This window comes from Rhipicephalus sanguineus, chromosome 3, assembly GCF_013339695.2.
Source record: "Rhipicephalus sanguineus isolate Rsan-2018 chromosome 3, BIME_Rsan_1.4, whole genome shotgun sequence".
Classification (NCBI taxonomy): domain Eukaryota; kingdom Metazoa; phylum Arthropoda; class Arachnida; order Ixodida; family Ixodidae; genus Rhipicephalus; species Rhipicephalus sanguineus.
This window is the reverse complement of record NC_051178.1, coordinates 39,487,008-39,509,920: the sequence shown is the minus strand read 5'-3', so window position 1 is coordinate 39,509,920 and position 22,913 is coordinate 39,487,008. Positions and strand designations below refer to the sequence as shown.

The following is a 22,913-nucleotide window of genomic DNA, read 5'->3' as shown; positions in this document are numbered from 1 at the left end:
TCGACGGTAGAGTCAACGGGTGCGTTAAGTTAGCGCGCTCTGAACGCCAAAGGAGCACACCTTAGTGCGCTCGAGTGTGACGTCTTCGGAGCTTAACTTAACGGCGATTTCCGCCGGCTGCTTTCAGCGGCAGGAACACGTCACATGACGAATGTTATATTGTTTCCGCATCCGCCAGCGCGCGGTTTTTGAAGATGGCACCGCCGATAAACAACCTACTGCTGTTCTTGATAGATGAGTACGAGCTAGAAGAACTTGACGCGCGGCGACGGAGACAGCAGCAGCGGCTTACGTATGCGATGCAAGCTGTTCGTCCTGTTCTCGAAGGCACGTCATCGCAGGATTTTTTTCTGCTCAGATTGCAGATTGCAAGAAGACAGAAACCCGTATGATCCGAGGCATCCAGGATCACGTGATCAACGTTGTGCCCAGATACACAGACACAGAATTCAAAGAGCACTTTAGGGTGGACAGAAACACTTTTGAGGTAAGTACTCCTATCAGTTTTAAATATCGGCACGAATACTCGAATAATTAATCGATTATATTCAAAAGACCGTATATTTTTGTAATATTCAGCAGCGATGGGAAAACCCCAAAGCAACGAAGGGGTTGAATGGAGAGGGGTCATTTTTCCGGTTTTAATCGTTTAAATATCACAATGCGTGCAGCCCAAGCTTTTACAGGACAACAGACGCGATATTTATCGCCGGATGGTGGCATTGCTTAAAACTTCCATGTTGTGGCATCCAGCGGTTGTAACTGCGGTCAGTGGTGTATTTCAGCCTGCAGTTGCAAAACATCTCAAAGGCTGAGCAAGTCGCTGCTATATACGAACTCACCTAAGTGTACATGAATAGTAGTATTTTTTGGCAGCTAGAAATAATCGTAATATTTTAATTAAGCTTGCGAACATATGTTTCAAATAGATATTGCAAAATTTTATGGCGACATTGCAAGTGACTTCCTTTATATTCGAAAACTGTTGTGATAGTGTTCAATTTGGTGTCATCACTATTCTATTCGGTTCTAAAATGCACTATTCGCACACTTCTATTTTTAAACAATGCACGCGGTTTTAATCTGCCCCCCCCCCCCCTCCCCGTAGCTGACGCCTCTGCCTTGCAGTTAACAGCAGTCTGTTGGAACATTTTTCCGGAAGGTCGCTGCATGCAACACCGCACGAGTTATGCAAGGACAAAATGGATGTATCACACTTATATGTTGTGACAACTCTACCTAGGGATATCGGGGCTCACTGCACTATGCACAAGCTATCATTCACAATCGAAACTGTACTGTTGGCTTCCAGGTCCTGCTGAAGATCACACAGGAGAGAATCTCCATGCAAAGGACACCAAGAATACCTCTCCAGACAAAGGTACTCATTGCTCTATGGCTGCTTGGCAACCGAGAGTCCTTCCGCGGTGCTGCCGACCGTTTTGGGGTCAACAAGGGCTTGCTGCATTACGTCACTGAGAACATCATTGGACTTTGGGCAAGTGCAGCACCACACTTTATCCAGTGCCCTTGCAGGACGTAGCCAACGATTTTTATCGCAAGTGGTGGTTTTGTGGAGTTGTAGGTGCTGTGGATGGCTGCCATATTGCCACTAAGGCCCCAGAGATTGAGCAGGATGTTTATTACAACCGCAAAGAGTTTCACTTGGTCATCCTGCAGGGGCGCTGTGATAGCAACATGACGTTTACCCATGTGCACACAGGCTCTTTAGGAAGAATTCACGACTCGAAAGTGTTTAGTGCTTCAGGCCTGGACAGGATAGTAGAAAAGCTACCGGGAAGCTTCCACATTCTTGGCAACTCGGCATATGTGCTCTCACTTGGGTTGATGCGACCTTACAGAAACAATGGTCATCTAAGCGCACAAGAAGTAAAATTCAATGAAATACTAAGCGCAGCAAGATCAGTCATTGAGCGTGCATTCGCCCATCTAAAAGGCAAATTCAGGCCGTTAAAATACCTTGACATGAATGCCACTTCACTCATGAACGATTATGTGCTAGCATCGTGTGTTCCGCACATCATTCTCATGTCAAAAGAATCCTTTGATTGTGAAAGCACTGACGAGGAAGCTGACGACGATGAACGAGCTTTCGATGAGCACTCCACAGGAGAGTCGGACAGCAGTGGTGCACTTAAGCGCCGAGCGATAATGTTGTCTTTGTAGAAAATGGGCATCAAAACAAAGACACTGGCAGCTTCAGCATTCACACGTTTGTATTAACAACAGTTTATTGTAGTTCGGTAAACAGTTATAGGAATAGCAAAAAACATTTCATGTACTGTCTTTGAACATTTTTATGTAGATGACAACTGTTGGTATAAATAAAACACTTAATAAATAAACTGAGTACTTGCACCTATATTGCAAAGCAAAATATGAACACAAATGGCACTACTTGGTGTGTGGGTCAAGAGTTGGTACTTCAAGCAGCATTGCTCTTTCGAGTCTCCATTGAGATGAGCAGCAACCTACATGGGGAATTCTCAATAACAGGCATTTGCCCATATAAAATTCTTCAAATCCTTACAAAATATACAATATCAGCGTAAGACACTACACAGAAACCACTTTCATTACCAGAAAGCTTTCTGTTGAAACAACAAACAAAAAATGCTCTGAGAAGAAACATGGCCACCTAAAATGTCCGAACCACATGACAAGTATGTATATCAATACATACTATAACATAAATACAAACAAACGCACAATTGAGCAATTTTATCACAGAGCTGCTTGAAACAAAGTAAGCAGCGAGCTAACTATATTGGGACTGAAAAAAAAAAGAACGGGCTGCCCAACAAACCGGATGTAACTGTCAAAGACAGTAAACACACACACACACAAAACAGTACTGCAGGAGAAAGATAAAGGGGGTAGTCTCACAGGTAGAAACTTCAGCACGAAGCTGACACAAAGAGCCACGAAAAACATTTTTTTTCATAACTGATTACTAGAGGCCGGATTTTTAGGCACTAAAAAAGCTCGTTTTAGGCGCCAGAAATAGGCAGGCAAAACAATGTTTTAGGCTTCCAAAATCGTAAATATAGGCACAATAAATTTTCACAACAATGCAAATAATTTCAAACGAAGACGTGCGCGACCTCTATCTACGACAGGAAAACAAAATTACTGTACACTTGTATGGGCCACGACCACTAAATCAAATCTACAAAAACTATTAATCGTACAAAAACGGCTACTAAGGGTAGTTTATGGATTGCCTTACGGGCATACAACAAGACATCTTTTTGTTCAATTTGACATTCTTAACATATTTACCTTCTACCACTACAGACTACTACGCAGGTATAAAGCAGAGTTTAAAAAAATCCGGCAGATCCCACGCACTGTGGGAATCGATGTAATGCGAAGCAGCCAGCAAGCAGCTGCATACATCGCTTTGTTTATTTTTGAGCCAAACGAAATCTTTCATGCCATGGCATCTAGTTCACCATATATCGCATGTTTGCCATGCACGCGTGCATGCAAAATGTGGTGTATACCATGCCAATGAAACGTATATTCTGGTATATACACTGCATGGCCGGCCATTTATGTTCATCACGCACTCCTGTCATGCCATACCAATTTTGGTATATATCCAGTTATCTAAACGGCCGAAAGCGCACCATACAGTGTCATGTAAATCATACCGTACATGACATGCATAACATAATTCGCATGTTAGGACCTGTCATTTTTGGTGTATATCAAGGCCGCGAATGCACCATGAGCGTGGCATGTAAATCATGACATACATGACATGCATGTCACGTTTTCATGTTACCACCTGTTATGTTCTTCATACAGTCACATCGCGCAATACCAATTTTGGTGTATATCAACCTAGCGAAACGGCCTCGAGTGCGTAATGAGCGTGGCTTGTAAATCATGACATACATGACATGCATGTCATGGTTTTCATGTTACCACCTGTTATTCATGTTCTTCATACAGTCACAGCGCGCAATACAAATTTTGGTGTATATCAACCTAGCGAAACGGGCGCGAGTGCGTAATGAGCGTGGCATGTAAATCATGACATACATGACATGCATGTCATGGTTTTCATGTTACCACCTGTTATTCATGTTCTTCATACAGTCACATCGCACAATACCAATTTTGGTGTATATCAACCTAGCGAAACGGCCGCGAGTGCGTCATGAGCGTGGCATGTAAATCATGACGTGCATGACACGCGTGTCATAATTTTCATGTTACCACGTGTCAGTTATGTTCGTCATGTCGAAATGTCTCGTGATACCAGTTTTCGTATATATCCATTCATTTAAACGGCCGCGAGCGCCCTGAGACCATGTCATGTAAGTCATACCGCACATGACATGCGTGTCATGATTTGCACTGTAGGACCTGTCATTATGTTCGCCATGAACTCTTGTCACGTCATACCAGTTTTGGTATATGTGAAATTAACGGAACGGCCGCGAGAGCCCAAGGCCGTGGAATGTAAATCATGCTGTTCATGACATGCATGTCATGATTTTCATGTTATGACTTGTCATTTATGTTCGTAATGCGGTCATGTTATTTCATACCAATTTTGGTATACAACCGATTAACGAAACGGCCAGGAGAGCACAAAGTCGTAGGCGGCTAGATAGATAGATAGATAGATAGATAGATAGATAGATAGATAGATAGATAGATAGATAGATAGATAGATAGATAGATAGATAGATAGATAGATAGATAGATAGATAGATAGAAAGATAGATACGCTCAAACTCGCAGAAGTTCGCTAAGAAATGCTTCGCATTTAAAAACGCCAGGGCAGCTTATGCAGTCTTGACTCGTTAAGGTTGTTCGAGTCTCATTACCCACACCGTCACAAAACACACTGGATTTTACTGGCTACCCGAACCAACTATGGCCGGCATATGCTCCACTACCAGTTACCATTCATATTAAATCAGCTAATCGACGCGCATATTAATTTGCCGGAAATCGATAATGCAGGAATACGGAAATTTCTCGCGCAGAGTAATGAATAACGACCCATACTCACTCACATCCTCGTACAGAAGGTGACATTTCATTCTATTCTTCCCTTTATTAGAATGACTGAACTGATATGAACGCGATTATGTATATTGGGTATTTTGTATGTAACTGCATGTTTATGTGTGTGTGGGGGGGGGGGGGGGATTGGTTTTTTTTAAGTAAGAAAGAAATGAAGAGAAAAGTGCACCCCGCAACTGTCTCCATCAAAGTGGGACACCTCAGCAGTAGTGCACAGGGGGAGGGGTATGGGGAGGTAAAAGAAGATAGTGGAGGTGTGAAATGGAGAGGAAGGAGCGAGCAGAGAAAAAAAAAAAGAGTGGGGTGGGGCTTAGACATATATATATATCTGTTATAAAGACGTTTATTAGCGGGCACTCGGCGACGATAAATGACTGCGACAGTCAAGGCGGGGTGCCGACTCTGTGCGCGAGGAGCGTGCTGTCTGAGAAGAGCGGTAGAGGACGACCCACTAGTAAGCGCTCGAGAGGGCGACCCATTACAGGCTTCCAACGCTTCGCTACAATTATTCCAGGTACGAAAAGGGAGCCGCCTGGCGACCTAACTGCTTGTCACTATGAGCGGGTCATGGTAGGGTTTCAGGCGCTCCACGTTGACAATGTCGCGCCCTCGACGGCGCATGTCCGAAGATGGTTCAAGGGGTTCGATCACGTAGTTGACCGGGGACGTGCGTTCGACGACACGGCAGGGGCCGTCTTATTTCGGCAGTAGTTTTGAAGAGAGGCCAGGTGCAGTGGTAGGGACCGAGACCCATACGAGTGCTCCAGGGAGGAACGTGGGCGCAGAAGTGGTGGTATCACCGCGAATGCTCTTCTGCCGCTCTTGGTCATTCGTAGTAAATGTCTTGGCAAGCTCCCGACACTCCTCAGCAAGTCTTGCTGTGGCAGAAATAGGCGCACACTCAGACGGGTCCGGCTTGTATGGAAGGATTGTGTCGATTGTGTGCGACGGGTGCCTGGCGTACAATAAGAAAAAGGGCGAGAAACCAGTAGTGCTCTGTGGGGCGGTATTATAGGCGTAGGTGACAAAAAGGCAGAATGGCATCCCAATTTGTGTGATCGGCGGCGACGTACATCGAGAGCATGTCGCCGAGCGTGCGGTTAAAGCGTTCGGTGAGGCCATTCGTCTGCGGGTGGTAAGCAGTAGTTTTCCGGTGAACAACGTTGCACTCTTTGAGAATGGCTTCGACGACTTCGGACAAGAAGACACGACCTCGATCGCTGAGCAGCTCCTGGGGTGGACCGTGGCGCATCATAAATCGGTGCAGCAGGAAGGAGGCGACATCGCGCGCTGTAGCCGCTGGGAGGGCGGCAGTTTCGGCGTATCGCGTAAGCTGGTCAACAGCGACGATGGCCCAGCGGTTATCAGCCGACGTTAGAGGAAGTGGTCCATGCAAATCGATGCCAACGCGCCCAAACGGCCGGTCAGGGCAAGGTAGAGGTTGCAGACCTGCCGGCGACAAGTGCGTTGAAGTTTTGCGGCGCTGACAATCGATGCAGGAGCGAACGAACTTCTGCACGTAGCGGTACATCCCTCGCCAAAAGTACCGTTGGCGAATGCGGTGGTAGGTTTTCGATACCCCAGAGTGTGCACACTGCGGGTCAGAGTGGAACGACTCGCATATGTCAGAACGCAGACTGCGGGGTATTACGAGTAGCCACTGGCGGCCGTCGCCGTAATTGCGTCGGTGGAGGAGGTCGTCGCGAACGGCGAAATAGTGCGCTTGACGACGCAATGCGCGAGTGGATGGTGTCGCCGATGGATCACTCAGCAAGGTTATCAGTGAGGCAATCCAGTGATCCTTGCGCTGTTCGGTGGCGATGGTTTGAATGTCGATAGACGAAACGGCATTGTGAGACACTGAGCTGGAAGTATTGTCGTCAGGCAAGGGGGAGCGCGAGAGTGCGTCGGCGTCAGCATGCTGGCGTCCGTTGCGGTACAGCACGCGGATATCGTAGTCCTGTAGTCGAAGTGCCCAGCGGGCGAGGCGGCCTGAGGGATCCTTCAATGACGACAACCAGCATAGTGCATGATGGTCGGTGATGACATCAAATGGGCGATCATACAAATAAGGTTGGAATTTCGTAAGGGCCCAGATGACCACCAGGCATTCCTTTTCGGTGACGGTGTAATTGCTCTCGGCTTTAGTAAGCGTACGACTTGCATATGCCACGACATATTCAGGGAACCCTGGTTTGCGCTGCGCAAGGACAGCGCCAAGGCCAACACCGCTAGCGTCTGTGTGTACCTCTGTAGGGGCCGCAGGGTCGCAGTGGCGTAGTATGGGAGGCGACGTCAACAAACGACGGAGCTTTGCGAAAGCGTCGTCGCACTCCGACGACCACGAATGGAGGGGCCCGTTACTTCCGAGAAGCTTCGTCAGTGGCGATATGATAGTCGCGAAATTTCGAATGAAGCGCCGAAAGTAGGAACACAGTCCTACGAAACTGCGCAGTTCTTTGACGGACGTAGGTTTGGGGAACTCGGTCACGGCCCGAAGCTTGGCGGGATCAGGAAGAATTCCGTCCTTGGACACGACGTAGCCGAGGATTGTCAGCTGCCGTGCTGCAAATCGGCACTTGTTTAGATTCAGTTGCAGACCGGCGTCGCTCAAACGCGTCAAAACATGCCGTAGGCGTTGAAGATGCGTGGAGAAGTCCGGAGCAAACACGACGACGTCGTCGAGGTAGCACAAGAACGTGTGCCATTTCAGGTTGCGCAGAACGGTATCCATCATGCGCTCAAAGGTGGCGGGCGCATTACACAGCCCAAACGGCATGATGTTTAATTCGTACAGGCCGTCGGGCGTGACAAAGGCGGTCTTCGGTCGAGCGTCATCAGCCATATGTACTTGCCAGTACCCTGAGCGCAAATCGAGAGATGAAAAGAATTCGGCGCCTTGCAGGCTGTCAATCGCGTCGTCTATTCGCGGCAGTGGATACATGTCCTTACGAGTGATCTTGTTGAGTCGTCTGTAGTCCACACAGAACCGCACAGAACCGTCCTTTTTCGCAACAAGAACGACAGGAGACGCCCAGGGGCTGTTAGAGGGTCGAATGACATCACGTCGAAGCATGTCGTCGACTTGCTCGGTGATTACGGGGTAATTGTAGCGAAGCGTTGGAAGCCTGTAATGGGTCGTAATATGGGCGGTTCGCCGGGCTGGTGGCAGGCGACGCGACTCTAGGCGGCTGCACGCGATTGCAATAGCGCGCCACGTGGCCGGCGTAACCGCATGCGAAGCATATGGGGCGGTTGTCAGGTGTGCGCCATCGGTTCGCTGGGGCAGGACCCGCCCATGGTGCAGGACGGGATTGACGGGGCGGCAACTGATAGTACTGGCCGGTGGGCTGCAGTCGTGGCCTGTGCGTGACGTCGGCGCAGGTTACCGGTACATCCGCTTCGAAAGAATGAGGTCGAGCGGAGGCTTCGGGGTAAATGTGTGGGGCAGCCGTAGGGATTGCTGGGGGCGTTCTTGTGACCACTTGGGCGTAACTCAAGGGTGCAGGAGCCGTATGGTGCTGGTGGTACTCGGGCATGACCTCTGCGATTTCTTGCTCAATTGCTCGACGGAGCGGAGGCAGAAGTGTGGTCGACGGCTGTTGAACGTACTGCGGGCGAGCAAAGTCGAGCAGAGAGAATTGGCGCGCGATTTCCTCGCGCACGAATGTCTTCATCTCTGCGAGCAACGCGGAGTGGTCGGATATGGTCGACAAGCCAGCGAGCTCGGCGTCGCGTGATGGAGAGCGACGGGTCATCGTTCGCTGCCGGCGCAGCTCCTCATAGCTTTGGCAGAACCTTATGACCTCAGCCACTGTGCTGGGGTTCTTGGCGAGCAGCATGGTGAAGGCATCGTCGTCGATGCCTTTCATGATGTGCCGGATCTTGTCAGATTCGGACATGGTGGCGTCGGCTTTCTTACAGAAATCGAGGACGTCCTCAATGTAACTGGTGAATGATTCACCGGCCTGCTGAGCGCGTTCACGTAAGCGCTGTTCGGCCTGCAGCTTACGAACGGCAGGGCGGCCAAACACATTGATAATGGCGGTCTTGAAGTCGGACCACGTTGTAAAATCTGATGCGTGGTTGTTGTACCACAAGCCCGCCACACCCGCGACGTAGAAAACCAGGTTAGTGAGTCTTCCTGCCTCGTCCCATTTATTGGGGACACTCACGCGCTCGTAAATCGCGAGCCAGTCCTCCACGTCGGTGCCATCTGCGCCAGTGAAGACCGGAGGGTCGCGGATACGAGGCACACCTGGGCATGAGGTCGGTGTAGGCGGGGCCGTTTGCTGGGAGGCGTCTTGAGCCATCTTAGGCGGCAGGGTACGGGATCGAAGAGCCAGGGGCATCGAATGAGGGCCGAAGTTGTTGTGAAAGCCCAGCGCCTCCACCAAATTATAAAGACCTTTATTAGCGGGCACTCGGCGACGATGAACGACTGCGACAGTCAAGGCGGGGTGCCGACTCTGAGCGCGAGGAGCGTGCTGTCTGAGAAGAGCGGTAGAGGACGACCTACTAGTAAGCGCTCGAGAGGGCGACCCATTACAGGATTCCAACGCTTCGCTACAATGTATATATATAAGTGTGTGTATAATTTTCCTTTTCTAGGAGCAAATGGTAGTGCTCTCTGTGTGTATGTTTTTTTTTCTTATTTTCTTTCTGCGCTTGTTTAAATGCAGATCAATATTATTCAATACATACATAGAACTGTATTTTTTATATGTGCGTCGCTGCTGTTACCTGTACGGGAGTGGGAACTTCGTCAAGCGGATTGTCGCTTTTATTCCCGCCCCCTCCATCATTATTTTTGTACTAATGGCAAATAAACATTATTATTATTATTATTATTATTATTATTATTATTATTATTATTATTATTATTATTATTATATAATATGTTATTGCTCAAGATGACACAAAGGCGCCAACATTTGAACATAGCGTGATTTGTCCCACACGGTTCGCACTCCCGTGTTCTGCAGAGTTAGTGAAGTGTCCACTGTCGAATCAACACACTCCTGAGCGTCTTTCCGGCATGACTGAGAAGTGCCGAGCAGGAGCAGACAATTTTGCTATGTAGTATCGACAAGATTGTCAGTTCCATCGTTGCAACCACCTGCCGCGCAAGATACATTGGTTTCTGCGTGAGGAAAGCTGCCGCCCGTCCTGTCGTTGTGTGTTTCTTTGCTTTGTGTATGTGCTCTTTCGCGGCTAAAATATGTCACTAAGCAGACAGCCAGATTGCTAAAACACCAGCAGGGAGAGATTCCTTTATTGGCCAGTTCGAATTGAGTAGAGCCAATTTCTCCGCTGGCAGTGAACCACTGGCGTAGCCAGGCGGCGGGGGCGGGGGGTTCAACCCCCCCCCCCCCCGAAGTTTTTCAGTTTTGCGTGTGTGTATTTACATGCACACATACAAACGCATGCACGAAAATATATAAAGTATGGTTGTCCCCCCATACCCCCTGAAAATGATTTCTGGCTACGCTACTGCAGTGAACACCTTAAAAAGTAAATTACACACAAAACAAAAGCTGCGTGCATATCACATTTTACTTTCTTTGTTTTTCGCTCCTCACTCTTCTTTCCGCTGACGGCTCTCCGCGGTTTGGCATTCGCCAAGCACTCGTGCCATGTCAGTGCGGCGGCGAATGCTCGCCGGCGTGTCCCGCGTCACTGCTGCTAGCGGTTGGTTCTGGGAGTTGGTTGAACTAGAGGACTAGGTTGAACCCTGTAGCTCCCAACAGTCAATCTTACGCGGTAACATGAATAACGGTCTCAAACAGCACCGGGGAGCGAAACTTGAGGCTAAATGGCGTTCATATAAGCGCCAATCCTGAAAATAGGCATTTATAGGCACTATACAAACAATATGAAAGCCCTTCTTAACCTCTAATTCATGCTCATATATCAAAATGGCGCGATAGGAGCGCAAGGAACAAAATAGGCATTACCCTAAAATCTGGTCTCTAGTGATCACATAGCAAGCTGCCAAGTATGCAAACAAAAGTATTCTCTAGCATGAAAAGACATTGTAAACCAACATAAGGCACAAAAAGAGGCAGCCATTTCCAGGATTTAGAGACATCTGCACGTGGCATCATCTCATGACGGCATCAAGGGCGCCCTGCTGTAACTGAATGAGAAATAGGGAAAAAAGTCATATCTCACAAAAATAAGCTAGTTACCAAAAGGGCCTCCCAGATCTATGCAAAAGTGACCCGCTGGAATATTTTGGTAAAATTCCAGTGTCGGACTACAAAGCATGTGGCTTCCAAGAACAGCAGAACACCACCCAATAAAAACACATGGGGCCGCTTTGTAATGTATTAAACACTCAGGGAAACCACGCAATTTGTAGTGCGACACTGCAATTTTACCAGAATGTTCCAGTGGGTCTCTGCTGTATAGAACCTGGAGACTTTTTTGGTAACTAGCTCTTTTTGCCAAATATCATTTTTTAATTCATTTCCTCCTCAGTTACAGCTGGCTACGATTGCCACAGAGATGGCGCTACGTGCACATGTCACTAAATTCTGGTCATGCAGATCAGCAGAACAAAGCCTGTTGGTCCAATAATTCCTTAAGCGACACATTTTACTTAAAAATATATGGTTTTGAAATAATTTATAAGATGAACAGAATAAACTTTGCGCTCTCTAAAGAGCTCTTCAGTGACCAGAGCAAAACAACATTGTCGCATGTACGTACAGGCAGTTTCACACTTAGGGCAAACTCAAAGTACATTGCAATGCGCTCCATGTTTTCCCCTAAGTGTGAGACAACCTGTACATTCTAAATGTGCGTTGCACAGCCAGGCACCGAGGTTGCTGGCAGTAACACATGCTGCGAAAAGCTAAGCGCTTTCCTGTTTTCTCTTAAGCCCAACATAAGTGATTTAATTACTATGTTGACTGGCACTCTCTGCAATGCGCTTTAGCATTTTCAGTTTCAGTCGTTGCATTTTTAGTTGCTGCTTGTAACGTTGTCGCTCATCAGCTTGCCATTCCTCCATGTTGTTCAGAATATATTAAGTTGCCGGTGTTTTACGCCGTTTAGCATTAGCTGCCACTCGTGCCGCATTAACTTTGGAGGAACGGTGATCAGAGACATCATCAGTGCTCTCACCAGTGGCTACATGAGTTTCCCGAGTCTGTCCCGACAGCTGTACATCTGACAAGGCTGATGTTGATGGCTCCATAGGCATGCTTGATGCAGTTGGTGCCTGATACTCTGCACTTGAAGACAAGAAGTTGTCTATTTCTTTAGAGAAGGGCCACTCCTTCCTATCCCTTCCACTCTTCCGCTTGCGTAGGCGATGCTTATCATAGGTTCTTTTTAGCCCTTTGAATTTTTTCTCACAGTCAGAGGCTGTTCTCAAGTTGTCGTGGTCCCTCATTTCTGTGCTGATCTTAGTCCAAATATATTTTCTTTTCTTCGTCCTGGCATGGCAATGTAGCATGTGGCTCTCGTAGCATGTAATCAAGAGAAGAACTTCAGCGTGGGACCAGTTAGAGGATTCCCTGGGGGTGCCAGCTTCGGTACGGGCAAGGCTAGAGCCTTTCTTAGGGCCACCTGCAGAAATGAAAGTTTTAAAGTCATTATCTGCGATGAGAACTGAAGAGAAAAGAGACCATGACATGCCTGCACACAAACATACTTCAATGTGAGCAAAGCTTCAGACATCTTCCGTCAGCAGTGACAATGCAAAAGGTATACTTTAAAATTTTGTGTAGACTTACTGGTGTTGTTATGGTCTCCCGCCACGTCCCAGTCTACACTCTCATCGGTCACCCAGAAGTCATACCGGTTGATTTGGTGACCTGGAAAATAAAAAAAATCTTGCAGTGGCTTAGCTCGGCTATGCCAGGATAACGTAGCGTTAGCAAAGGTTTAGCTAATTACTCTTAGCCTTCCTGATTGTCTAGGATTAGCTTGATTATCATGCTTACTGACACACACACGGTATACGTATTATGTGGCACATGTATACTTATTTTGCCAGGCAACTGCTTCGGCATCCGATGAGTTAAGCTTCTCCGCTCTTCTGCGCCGTTGAGCAGCATTTGAGCTCTGCTTCTCCATGGCTATACCACACTGGCAAACGCCACTCAGAGGCGCTATCAAGCGGCTCCAGCGCAGTGCCAGACAGCGACTGCACAGCGTAGGCGAATAGCTGCGCGCGCCGGCGCCAATACATCTGCCAAGGCGACGACGTCACTCCTTTGGAAAGCGCAGACCGGCGGCGGCGGAGTGCGCGGGAGCTGCCGGCTCCGGTGCGTGACATCAAGTGATCCTCGCGCATGCGCAGCACGGCTCTCGAGGATCCACGCAAAACTGGCTCGGCTAGGCCAGTGTAGCTAACGCTACAAACGCTGAGCAGGACTGTTCTACGACGAATCCATCTTTTGAATCGCAGACCTTGGGCAATCTGGAAAACGTGCCTCGTGCGAACGTGAGCGAAATCGTTCACAGTCAAACTCGTCACTCTTGAGAATGTGGCAGACTTTTAGAAGACTCTACATTTCGTGACGGCGATTCCGCCGGGCGACCGAGGCTCAGTGCACGTGGCTTTTCATTTCGTGAGTCCAGCCCCGATTTGTCTAAAGTTTCATTGGGTTCTGATGTGATAACTCCAGAAAAAAGTTTTCGAGATGACCTGCGCCAATGGGCAGTTGAACAAAATATTAAAACGAACGCCCTTACTGGGCTATTGAAGCTTCTGACATCCCAAGCAGAGCTTTCTCAAGCAGAGCTTTCCCCGCGGTGCGCGTAACCTACTGGAAACATCGTGTACGGAAGGCAAATATCCGGTAACGGTTCTTCAGCCAGGTGAATATTGTCATTTTGGCCTTGCTGCAGGATTGCGGCACTGTCTCACAGCCTTAAAGCAGCTCCAAAGAGCTCCAAAATGCAGCTGTGGCCGATTCAGTGCCAAGTCAGCAACTGTGACGGTGATCCCTCACCATTTCTAATTGGTGCTTATGCAGGACCTTCGAAGCCACTTTCCTCAAATGACATTCTAAGACCTTCTGTCGACGAACTGCAGCATTTGTTGTCATATGGGCTTGTTGTCAATAACCAAAAGATTGAACCGTGACTGAAGGCACTTGTGTGGGATGCTCGAGCGTGTTCTTTCATAATTATGTCAAAAGGACACAGTGGCTACAGTGGGTGCCCGAAGTACGCTGTCAAAGGCTCATACGTTGAAGGCAAAGTTGCGTTTCTTGATTCAGAGAGCCCTCTGCGCACTGATGAAAGCTTCAGCGAACAGCACGATCCGAACATCATCGTGGAACCTCTATTCTCCTTGAGCTACCCATCGATACAGTACGTAACGTTCCTCTGGATTACATGCATGTTGTCCTTCTAAGTGTTGTGAAAAAGCTTGTCATCTTATGGGTATCAGGACCTTTGAATGTTAGACTGGGTCCACAGTCTCGTCAAAAATTCACTGAAGAAAGCAGCACTTTGCGTGCACATATTCCACGTGAATTTCAACGGAAACCACGAGGCCTTGATGAGATTGACCGTTGGGAGGCAGTAGAATTCCGCCTTCTTTTGTTCTACACTAGACCAGTTCGCATTCTTCCAGAGAACCTCTCTGGAATTTTTTGTTCCTTTATGCAGCGCTTTCAATTTTAGCCAACAACCACTTGATGTTGTCGCTATGCGGACTATGCAAAAGCTCTTCCCAAGCACTTTGTTAATGCTTTTGCTCATTGATATGGGAAAAGCCATGTGTCTTAATGTGCACTGCCTGTTGCACCTTCCTGATTATGTAAAATATCAAGGTGCATTGGATTGCTTCAGTGCGTTCGCTTTCGAAAACAACATGAAAGAACTGAAAAAGCTGCTTCGCAGGCACGGAAAACCCTTGCAGCAACTTGAAAAGCGGGTAACTGAAGAGTGGTCAAGCACTGTTGAAAAGCTTTGCGAGGAAAGTGGTGCTTTCACGCCAAGTTGCCCTCATGAGAATGGCCCACTGTCTTCCATGTGCTGTGTGCCATGTTTTCGAACAGTGAAATGCTCAAACTTCATGCTGAGCTGAGACGAGCAAGACAACTTCTGTACGCTTGATGGGCACATTATTATCATAAGAAACATTACGAGCTTCAAGTCCACTCAGGAACTCGGTGTTGTCGGCCAAGAGCTTTATGCTGTGCCTCTTCAGTCTTCGAGACTGGGCATATACATTGTTTCAAATCTGTCAGAACTGAAAGTGTGGCGTCTGCATAATGTCCGAAAGATGATCAGGCTTCCATGGAGGAAGCAGTCTGTGGTCATTCGATAGTTATATTCAATCTAACTTGTGTTCTTTAGAAGTATAATTAATAATATCTGGGGTTTTACGTCCCAAAATCACGATTTAAAATGAGAAAGGCCTTAGTGGAGGGCTCCGGAAATTTCGACCATCTGGTGTTCTTTGACGTGCACTGACATCGCACAATACACAAGCCTCTACCATTTCGCCTCCATCGAAATGCAATCGCCCCGGCAGGATTCGAACCTGCATCCTTCATGCCAGCAGCCGAGCACCTTAGCCACTGATCCACCGTGGCTGATAGAAGTTGAATTGTCTTTCGGAATTTAGCGAACTGTGTTGTATACTACAAGCTTTGTTCCATTGTTCTTCCATGAGCCTTGCGTTGTACTGCAACATGTCAAGCTCTGCTTTGGGGAGCATGATCATTTTCTTACTGACATGAACTACCTGCACTGTGATATTAGCTGTTAATTCGTTAGGGCATTACTTTTAGATACTATAGGGCCTCGAAACATGTGCAAGCATTTGTGGACGAATGAAAACGATTTCGTTTATTTGTCAAGGCTCTAGGCAGTTTTGCCTAGAAGGTGTGATACAGTTACGCGGATTAAAAAATTCTCACTTGTCAAACATGCCCAGTCATCTTGACAGGCAGACAGGCAGCTTGCTGAATCATAGGAACACAAATATAATGTTTATTCAACTGATATAGAAGTGGAACCAAACTAGAACCGCACTTGTTAACCCGGCAAGATGCCTGTATCATAGTACATCTGCAATGTTTATTGCTTTGTTACAAAATTAGATAACCAGAACTGCAACTACAATTAACGTTACATCGACATTACGCCTGCATAGGGTCTTCTTTCAAATCAGTTTCAAACCCTGGCTGTGATAGAATACCTGACTGCCACGCAGATTGCTTGGGTTGGATTCCTGCTGCGATCCTGATTTTTATTATTTGCATTCGTCGGGTCAGTGTCACTGATGTCAGCTTTTCTTAAGACTCTCGCATTTGAATTGCCAATGTCTGTCCTCACCGTTCCTGGACAGATATGAACTGTCGATCACCTGTGGTGCATACTGTGGCCCGTGGTATACGGGTGTATGTGCCACACGTGTCTGGCAGAGAGAATTTGAGAATGTGCGCCATAAGGTTGTCGTGTTAGTCATGTCATGACCGGACAGTTGTATTCGTCAAACTATCTTACCCTTCCATACCAATTTCGGTCTGCAGCAAGCTAAGGAGGTGACCACAAGAGCGCCCAGACATAGGTGGCTAGATAAATACATCCATAGATAGCAACGCTCAAAGTGCCTGCAGTTCGCTAAGGTATGCTTCGCATTAAATAAATTATTTCCACACAGCTAAATTAGGTGCTTAAATAGGTGCAGTTCTTTATTACAGGGTATTCAATTCTTCAATTTCAGATTTTGAGCAGAATACAACGCGGCTGCTGAACGTCCTTCGAAACATGATGCAACAACAGGGAGAAGTACTGAACATGATTGTGAAGACACTGTCTTCTCCCTCAGTGGCACCGTGTGCAGCCCCCGTTATCGAGCAGCCCTTCAGCCGCTTGGAAGAGTTCCTTGCATTTGATGAAAAATTGGACAAAGAAGCACCAAACACCTTGGTAGGTTTACATGTCTTGCCTATCTTGTTTTGCATCAGTTTATTGCCATGAGTGACCTTGGATGCACACTACTTTCTAATAAATGATAGAAGGTATTAAAAATTCTTCAAATTGCTTCACTTGAATTCTTTTGTTTTGCTCTCAGTTCTTCGATTGTATAACTTTTTGCATCTGTTGCACTTGTGCAGGTTAACGAGTTCGTGCAGCTAGGGGGAACTGACGGGAACTGGGCAACAAAACGAATACTGGCCTACTGCATGACAGATGAGATGGCTACGAAGTTTTCGTGGATGGGACGCAAAAGAATACAGAGTTTCTCAGCCCTCAAGATTGCCAAAGTAGTCAAAGGTAAGTAGCAATGGTTATTTGAAATATTTCTGATATCTGGTACGTTTCATTGCAGTTGCATACACAGTCTGCATTTGCTGTAGACATACCACTCAGTGTGTATCTTGAATAATTTTTATGCCTCGTATATGCTGCGGAACATTTACCAAATGCGTTAGGTGCAGCAACTCTGGCACTGTAATGTGGCACATACTACAGTGCCGCATTACAGTAGAAGGAGTGGGGATAGAGAGAAGTTTTGAGTTGCTGCACTTTGATGAATTTGGGTCCTGTATGACAACAGCGTTGAAATGTGTTTTGCTTTGTGGCGAGTCGCTGATGTCCACTTGTGTTAAGGATTGGGCGAAGTGGTGCGGCACTTGAAAGTGAGCGCTCTGTTCTTTTTTCTTAGCTGGCTCAGCTGTTCCTTTCCTGCTTGCACAGTACCAGTCTGAGAGTAGCTGAAGTTATTCTTAAATAGCTTTAAATAAGGGACTTGTAGAATGTTTGCTGGTGCAAACATGTATGTTTGCAACATGGATGTTTGCTGATGTCAAGCTTCAAGCTTGCACAGACAAGCAAGTTGAGGTGAAGCAAGCAGATAAAGCACTAGTGGCCAAAGCCGTGATTATCGCTATCTAAAGCTACGTGTAAATATATAATTGCAGTCCCTTACCATGCCCACAGCTTCTTGGCAATACTACATGAAGTGCTGGGCTCCCATCAATTAGACATTAGGTAACTGTAACTGGCAGACATATTACAGTGTCACATTACAGTAGAAGGGTGATATAGGGAGAATTTTTGAGCTCTGCTCCAAAATGTACTTTCAGTTGCGGCAAGGAAGGCCCCTAATAGCACTCCAGTCATCATCGAGGCTGCTGTAAAATCCTGGCTGCGGCATGCACCCGAGCGTCTGGTGCCCAAACCACGAAAGCAGCGTTCTGGAAATGAAGTCCATCAAACTGCAAGTGATTTTCTCTTTGCAGCAGGATAAGACGCACGAGGTCCACACTTACCCGTTTTGATTTCGTGAAGTGCCGGTGCGAAGTTGCCACTTTCTTGTTGGAGGACCAGTGAGTTGCATTTCTGCTGGTCAGGTGCAGTGGTTCTGCTGTAAGTTCACTTGAACAAGCCAGCAACGCTTTGACTGCGTCCCGTGAACATTAAAGCGAGCAACGGCTTTGCTGTAAGTTCTCACGTACACGGCGGGAGCATTCCATGACACTGTATATGATCATCCTAGCGCAGTTACGGTGCCAGTGCAGTGTGACGTTGCATGTCTTATGAAATGTGCAAGTCATTTTATGCCCTACGATCTAAAATGATGTCCCTGCGTGAGCCGATAGTCATCAACACGTGCTTTGTAGTGGCCATCAATTCTCTTTCTTCATATGGGTCTGGCCAAGCCAAAGCACGCTTATATTTATTGGCATTCATATTGCTCGTGAAGGTGAAGTTACAGCGCAAACACACAATAAGTCCCATGAAGAAATGATGCAACGCACACAAGCACTGTGTGTTCGCAGCGCAAGCTTACCCTCAGAATTATGTGTCAACTATGCCTGTCTGAAATTTTATTGATATTGCTCGTGAAGCTGCCAGCCTTATTTCGTATAACATTCCTGTTTGTTGCTTCAGTAAAAGCTCGTTAATTGGGACAATAAAATTGTTTGAATTGGAAAGGAGGAGCTATAATTAATGGGCATATCACACCATACTGAGTGGGCAGAAGCCACCCCTGAACTCAGTATTTAGTACACGTTTGTGACAGGTGAATTTGTAAATTATTTTCATGGAGCTCAAACAGGGAACATTCGATCAATCATTGATATGCCAGAAACAGGCACCGACGTGCATTCATGAAAGCAGTGAGCCTTAATGTGAAATATACATGCAATTTATGCTCCAAAACACATTTATTTACATGGCAGAGTTAACACAATCAAAATTGTAAATATTTACTAATTTGCATTTGCTTGCATTTGTTTTGTCGCGACTCCATGAGCATCGTTTGCAGCTTGCCCAAAGGCTCCAGTGCAGCGTCCAAATTCTCATCTGCTGAGAAAGGCTACTGTTTTGATGTTTTGCATCTTTAGTAAATTTCATTTGGTTTGGTCTTGCAACACATTGAGATCACTTTGAGCCGGCTTCTGCGATGAGCAATGAAAATCAGGGGCTCCCAGTTCAAATTAACTGTTGTCTGTACCGACAAGTTCGAATTATCGGGAGTTTTTCTACATAGAATAACAAAGGGCTCTGCCGGCACCAAGGCGTCACTTCGAATTACCTGTAAGTTCGAATTAACGGCCTTTTACTCTGTTACATTTATCTTTTTGCCATTAACCGAAACTCACTTTTTTGGCTCAAACCTCTGTGAACCTCCTTTGAAACACTTAGGCATGTTTTGAACGTGCACCGGCACTGCACAGCAGTACATTGAAATTTGACTGCCGTGCCTGGAATTAAACCCGTTTTTGAACTCAGCAGCTGACTGCCCTAACCGCTGAGCTGGTGCAGCATGCTGAATACTACTTCATTCAAGGCTGCTAAGCATTGTGTTCAAGGCCAATGCCTGTAAGCCACGTATGACACAAACCCGGAGGGTATGACAAGTAACTAGGTGCTCATGTTTTTTTAAGCTGCATTGGCTTTAGTATTTCCTGACCTGAGTATACGAAAGGCACTGTTAAATGGTCATTCAACATTAATTGTGTGCAGTTCCATGCTTAAAGTCATGTTTTTTTTCTCCCTTGAATGATAGTAACTTGTGACACTTGTATGACGTTCCACATTCCGAGTCAGAACAAGCTGTGAAAGAAGGCAGCAGGAGGCTGGAGTATGACTTTTATGTTTGCAGGGAGAAGTTCAGCTCCAGCTGAATAGAATTCAGGAATTGCAGTTCAGCATGTGCTGGGCGGCTCTCACCAAAGAACACAGCCTTTCGACCTCTCCTAGTGAACGCAGCGTCCCTTTGTCTCAATCGAGTTTCGAAACCGGCCTGCGTCACCCACGCCTTGGTATTCCCTTTGTAAAATGCCGGCAGTCCTTTGACACCGCAAACGCTTGGGGTCTCTTTGCTTTCTCGATAACAAGACTCTTCAACTTTTCGGACCTGTCCGGACAGTGACATGGTCATTGCTGTGCTCTCCACCTGTGAACGTTTTAACATTTTATGTTTACTTTAATAAAGCAGTGGCAAGGCTGCTGGTATATTTCAAGTCAATGCCACACATAGCTCATGTTTAGCCTTTCTGTGTCACTTCCACTTTGATTTGTTGCAAACATTATCATCCCTTCTAATCATTTTACCACCTCTCCGCGTACGTGTTGTTAGCAGTAAGAACAGTCTGCTTTTTTCTATTCATGTGTACTATTGTATTTATTTTCTTTTAGTCGGCATAGATTTTAGGTAATATAACGCGACAGCGTCACTGTTTCAGGTCGTATTTGCAAATTATATTGTTGTGAGTTTTTCCTGAATAAGCAGTGGTGAATAGAAGTACCTTGCAAGATTGTCACGTTTCAGCCTGTGTTTCTATAGTTTTACTCGTGTGTGTGTGCCACCCAAAAAAGGATAGTCTGCCGCCACAATAGCGACACGGTCATTGCTGTGCTTTGCGCTCTGCACTTTTTGAACTTTTTTTACTTTTCTTTTTGAAAAGGAAGAAGTGGTAGGGCTGGTAGTGTGCTGCAAATCAATGCCACACATAGTTCATGTTTAGCCTTTCTGCCTCGCTTCAATATTTATTTGTTGCAAACATTATATTCCTTCTAGTCATTTTACCGCCTTTCGGGGTGCTTACTGGCAGTAAGAAGTCTGTTGTTTTCTGTCGTGCAGCATTGCATTTATTTTCTTTTGCACAGCTTGTTTTTTAGTTCGTGCCGTATGAGCATCACTGTTTCTGCTCATATTTGCATTTGATTTTACTATGACTTTACAAAAAAAGCGGTAATGTATTGCAGTGCTTTGCAAAAATGTCACGTTTGAGCTCCTGTTGCTACAGTTTTGTTCGTATCTGTGCATCCCTAGGAAGCATTGTCTGCTGTTTCCAAACTACTGCTCTAACTAGAAAAAGCACAGTCCAAAGAATTTGGGCCTCAGCTGTGCGGGATGATGTGAATAAGGATGCATGTACATTTCATGTACGTCTTAAGCTGTAGGCTTTAATTTTTCATATTTTTTTTTGCAACTCAAACTGATGAAACCTGGTGGCGTACTGATTGCGAACTTGTGCGTGTCAACTGGGTCATCACTGCACGACTCATTACGCTGATGGATGTTGCATTTGTGGTTCTGTAAGCATGTAATTAAGAAAACATGAAAAGTGTTGAGCAGTAGCATATAATTAGCATGCCCATAATGTCTTACCAACCAAAATCGTTCCTTGTGTTAGCATTTTCTGAATTCGCATTGAAATATGTTGTGCGAGTATCTTCTTGAGCCATGTTTACGAAGGCAAGCTTCTATGACTCTGTATGGCTATGTTTATATATTAGTAGTCTGTCAGGAAGCCAATTAAATCTAGTAACCTTGTCGTACTTATTACTTGAAGCAAAGTTCATTGAAGCCTCTAACAATTAAGAAGTGACATCATGTCTCTTATTTGATGGAGAATTTCGAGATTACTCTTTTTGCTCACGAGGGTTGAGGTGAGTCATTGTACTGTAGTGGAATACCTGCAGCATCCTTTGACAGTACAAAAGTTATGCCTAATCCTGTCCAGCTTAATGTGTTTTCGGTGATTTAAGCAGTATATATTGATGGAAGAACAACTGCAGAATAAATAACTAAGGGAGCAAAAGTTAAACTATTGTTCGATAAACTGAAAGTCGATGGCAAGATTTATATATGGGACCCGGTAAAGAATGCTAGAACAGACATATCTCAGAAAGCAGGCCCACCGCGAAACATCCCGTCAACTTCAACTGCGCACAATAAGCCTACAAATAAGAAGAAATCCAAATGACAGCCATGTACTAAAACACTTAGAATTCTTTCCTTTAATGCCAGAAGTGTGCAAAACAAATTTGATCAATTAGAGAGCCTCATCCTGTCCTACGAACCTCACGTTCTAATAATAACAGAAACTTGGCTCCACTCTGGAGTACGTGACTCAGAAGTTGTCCCTAATACATACAGATTGTTCCGTAGGGACAGAGAGTCAAGAGGCGGCGGTGTAGCGGTAGCAATTAAAAAGAATATCAGATCCTTAGAACTCGATGGCATTCCTGACCATGAAAGCATTTGGTGCAAGTTAACATATTGCAATAAAAGTATAACCATAGGAGGGATATATAGGCCTCCAAACGCGGCACCTGACTACATCGAAGTGATTCACGATTATCTTTCAAAGCATACAAACTCCAAGTCAAAAATAATTTTTGCCGGGGACTTTAACCTTCCCGGAATAAACTGGAGCAATAATTCACATGATGGTCGTGACGTCACGAGTTCAGAATTGCTTCTTGACGTGGCTTTCGCGTTTTCACTGAATCAACTAGTGACTGATAACACTAGGATCACTTCAACGTCGTCGTCTTTGCTTGACCTAGCGTTTGTAAGTAGCACATTAGAAGGTTCTTCTGTGTCCATCGAGAATGGCATTTCA

General features: G+C 46.1%; 1 protein-coding gene and 1 pseudogene across 1 annotated transcript; one reads left to right on the top strand and one right to left on the bottom strand.

Moving 5' to 3' along the window:
- Window positions 1-388: 388 nt before the first annotated feature.
- LOC119384884 (putative nuclease HARBI1) lies at window positions 389-2,187 on the top strand (annotated as a pseudogene).
- A 9,781-nt stretch (window positions 2,188-11,968) lies between these two features.
- Window positions 11,969-13,916, bottom strand: LOC125757810 (zinc finger and SCAN domain-containing protein 29-like). Its single transcript, XM_049413979.1, has 4 exons — window positions 13,868-13,916; window positions 12,813-12,893; window positions 12,209-12,645; window positions 11,969-12,079 (listed from the first exon to the last, which is right to left on the bottom strand). Exons 1-4 carry the CDS (start codon window positions 13,914-13,916, stop codon window positions 11,969-11,971), a joined length of 678 nt encoding a protein of 225 aa, XP_049269936.1.
- Between the last annotated feature and the right edge of the window lie 8,997 nt (window positions 13,917-22,913).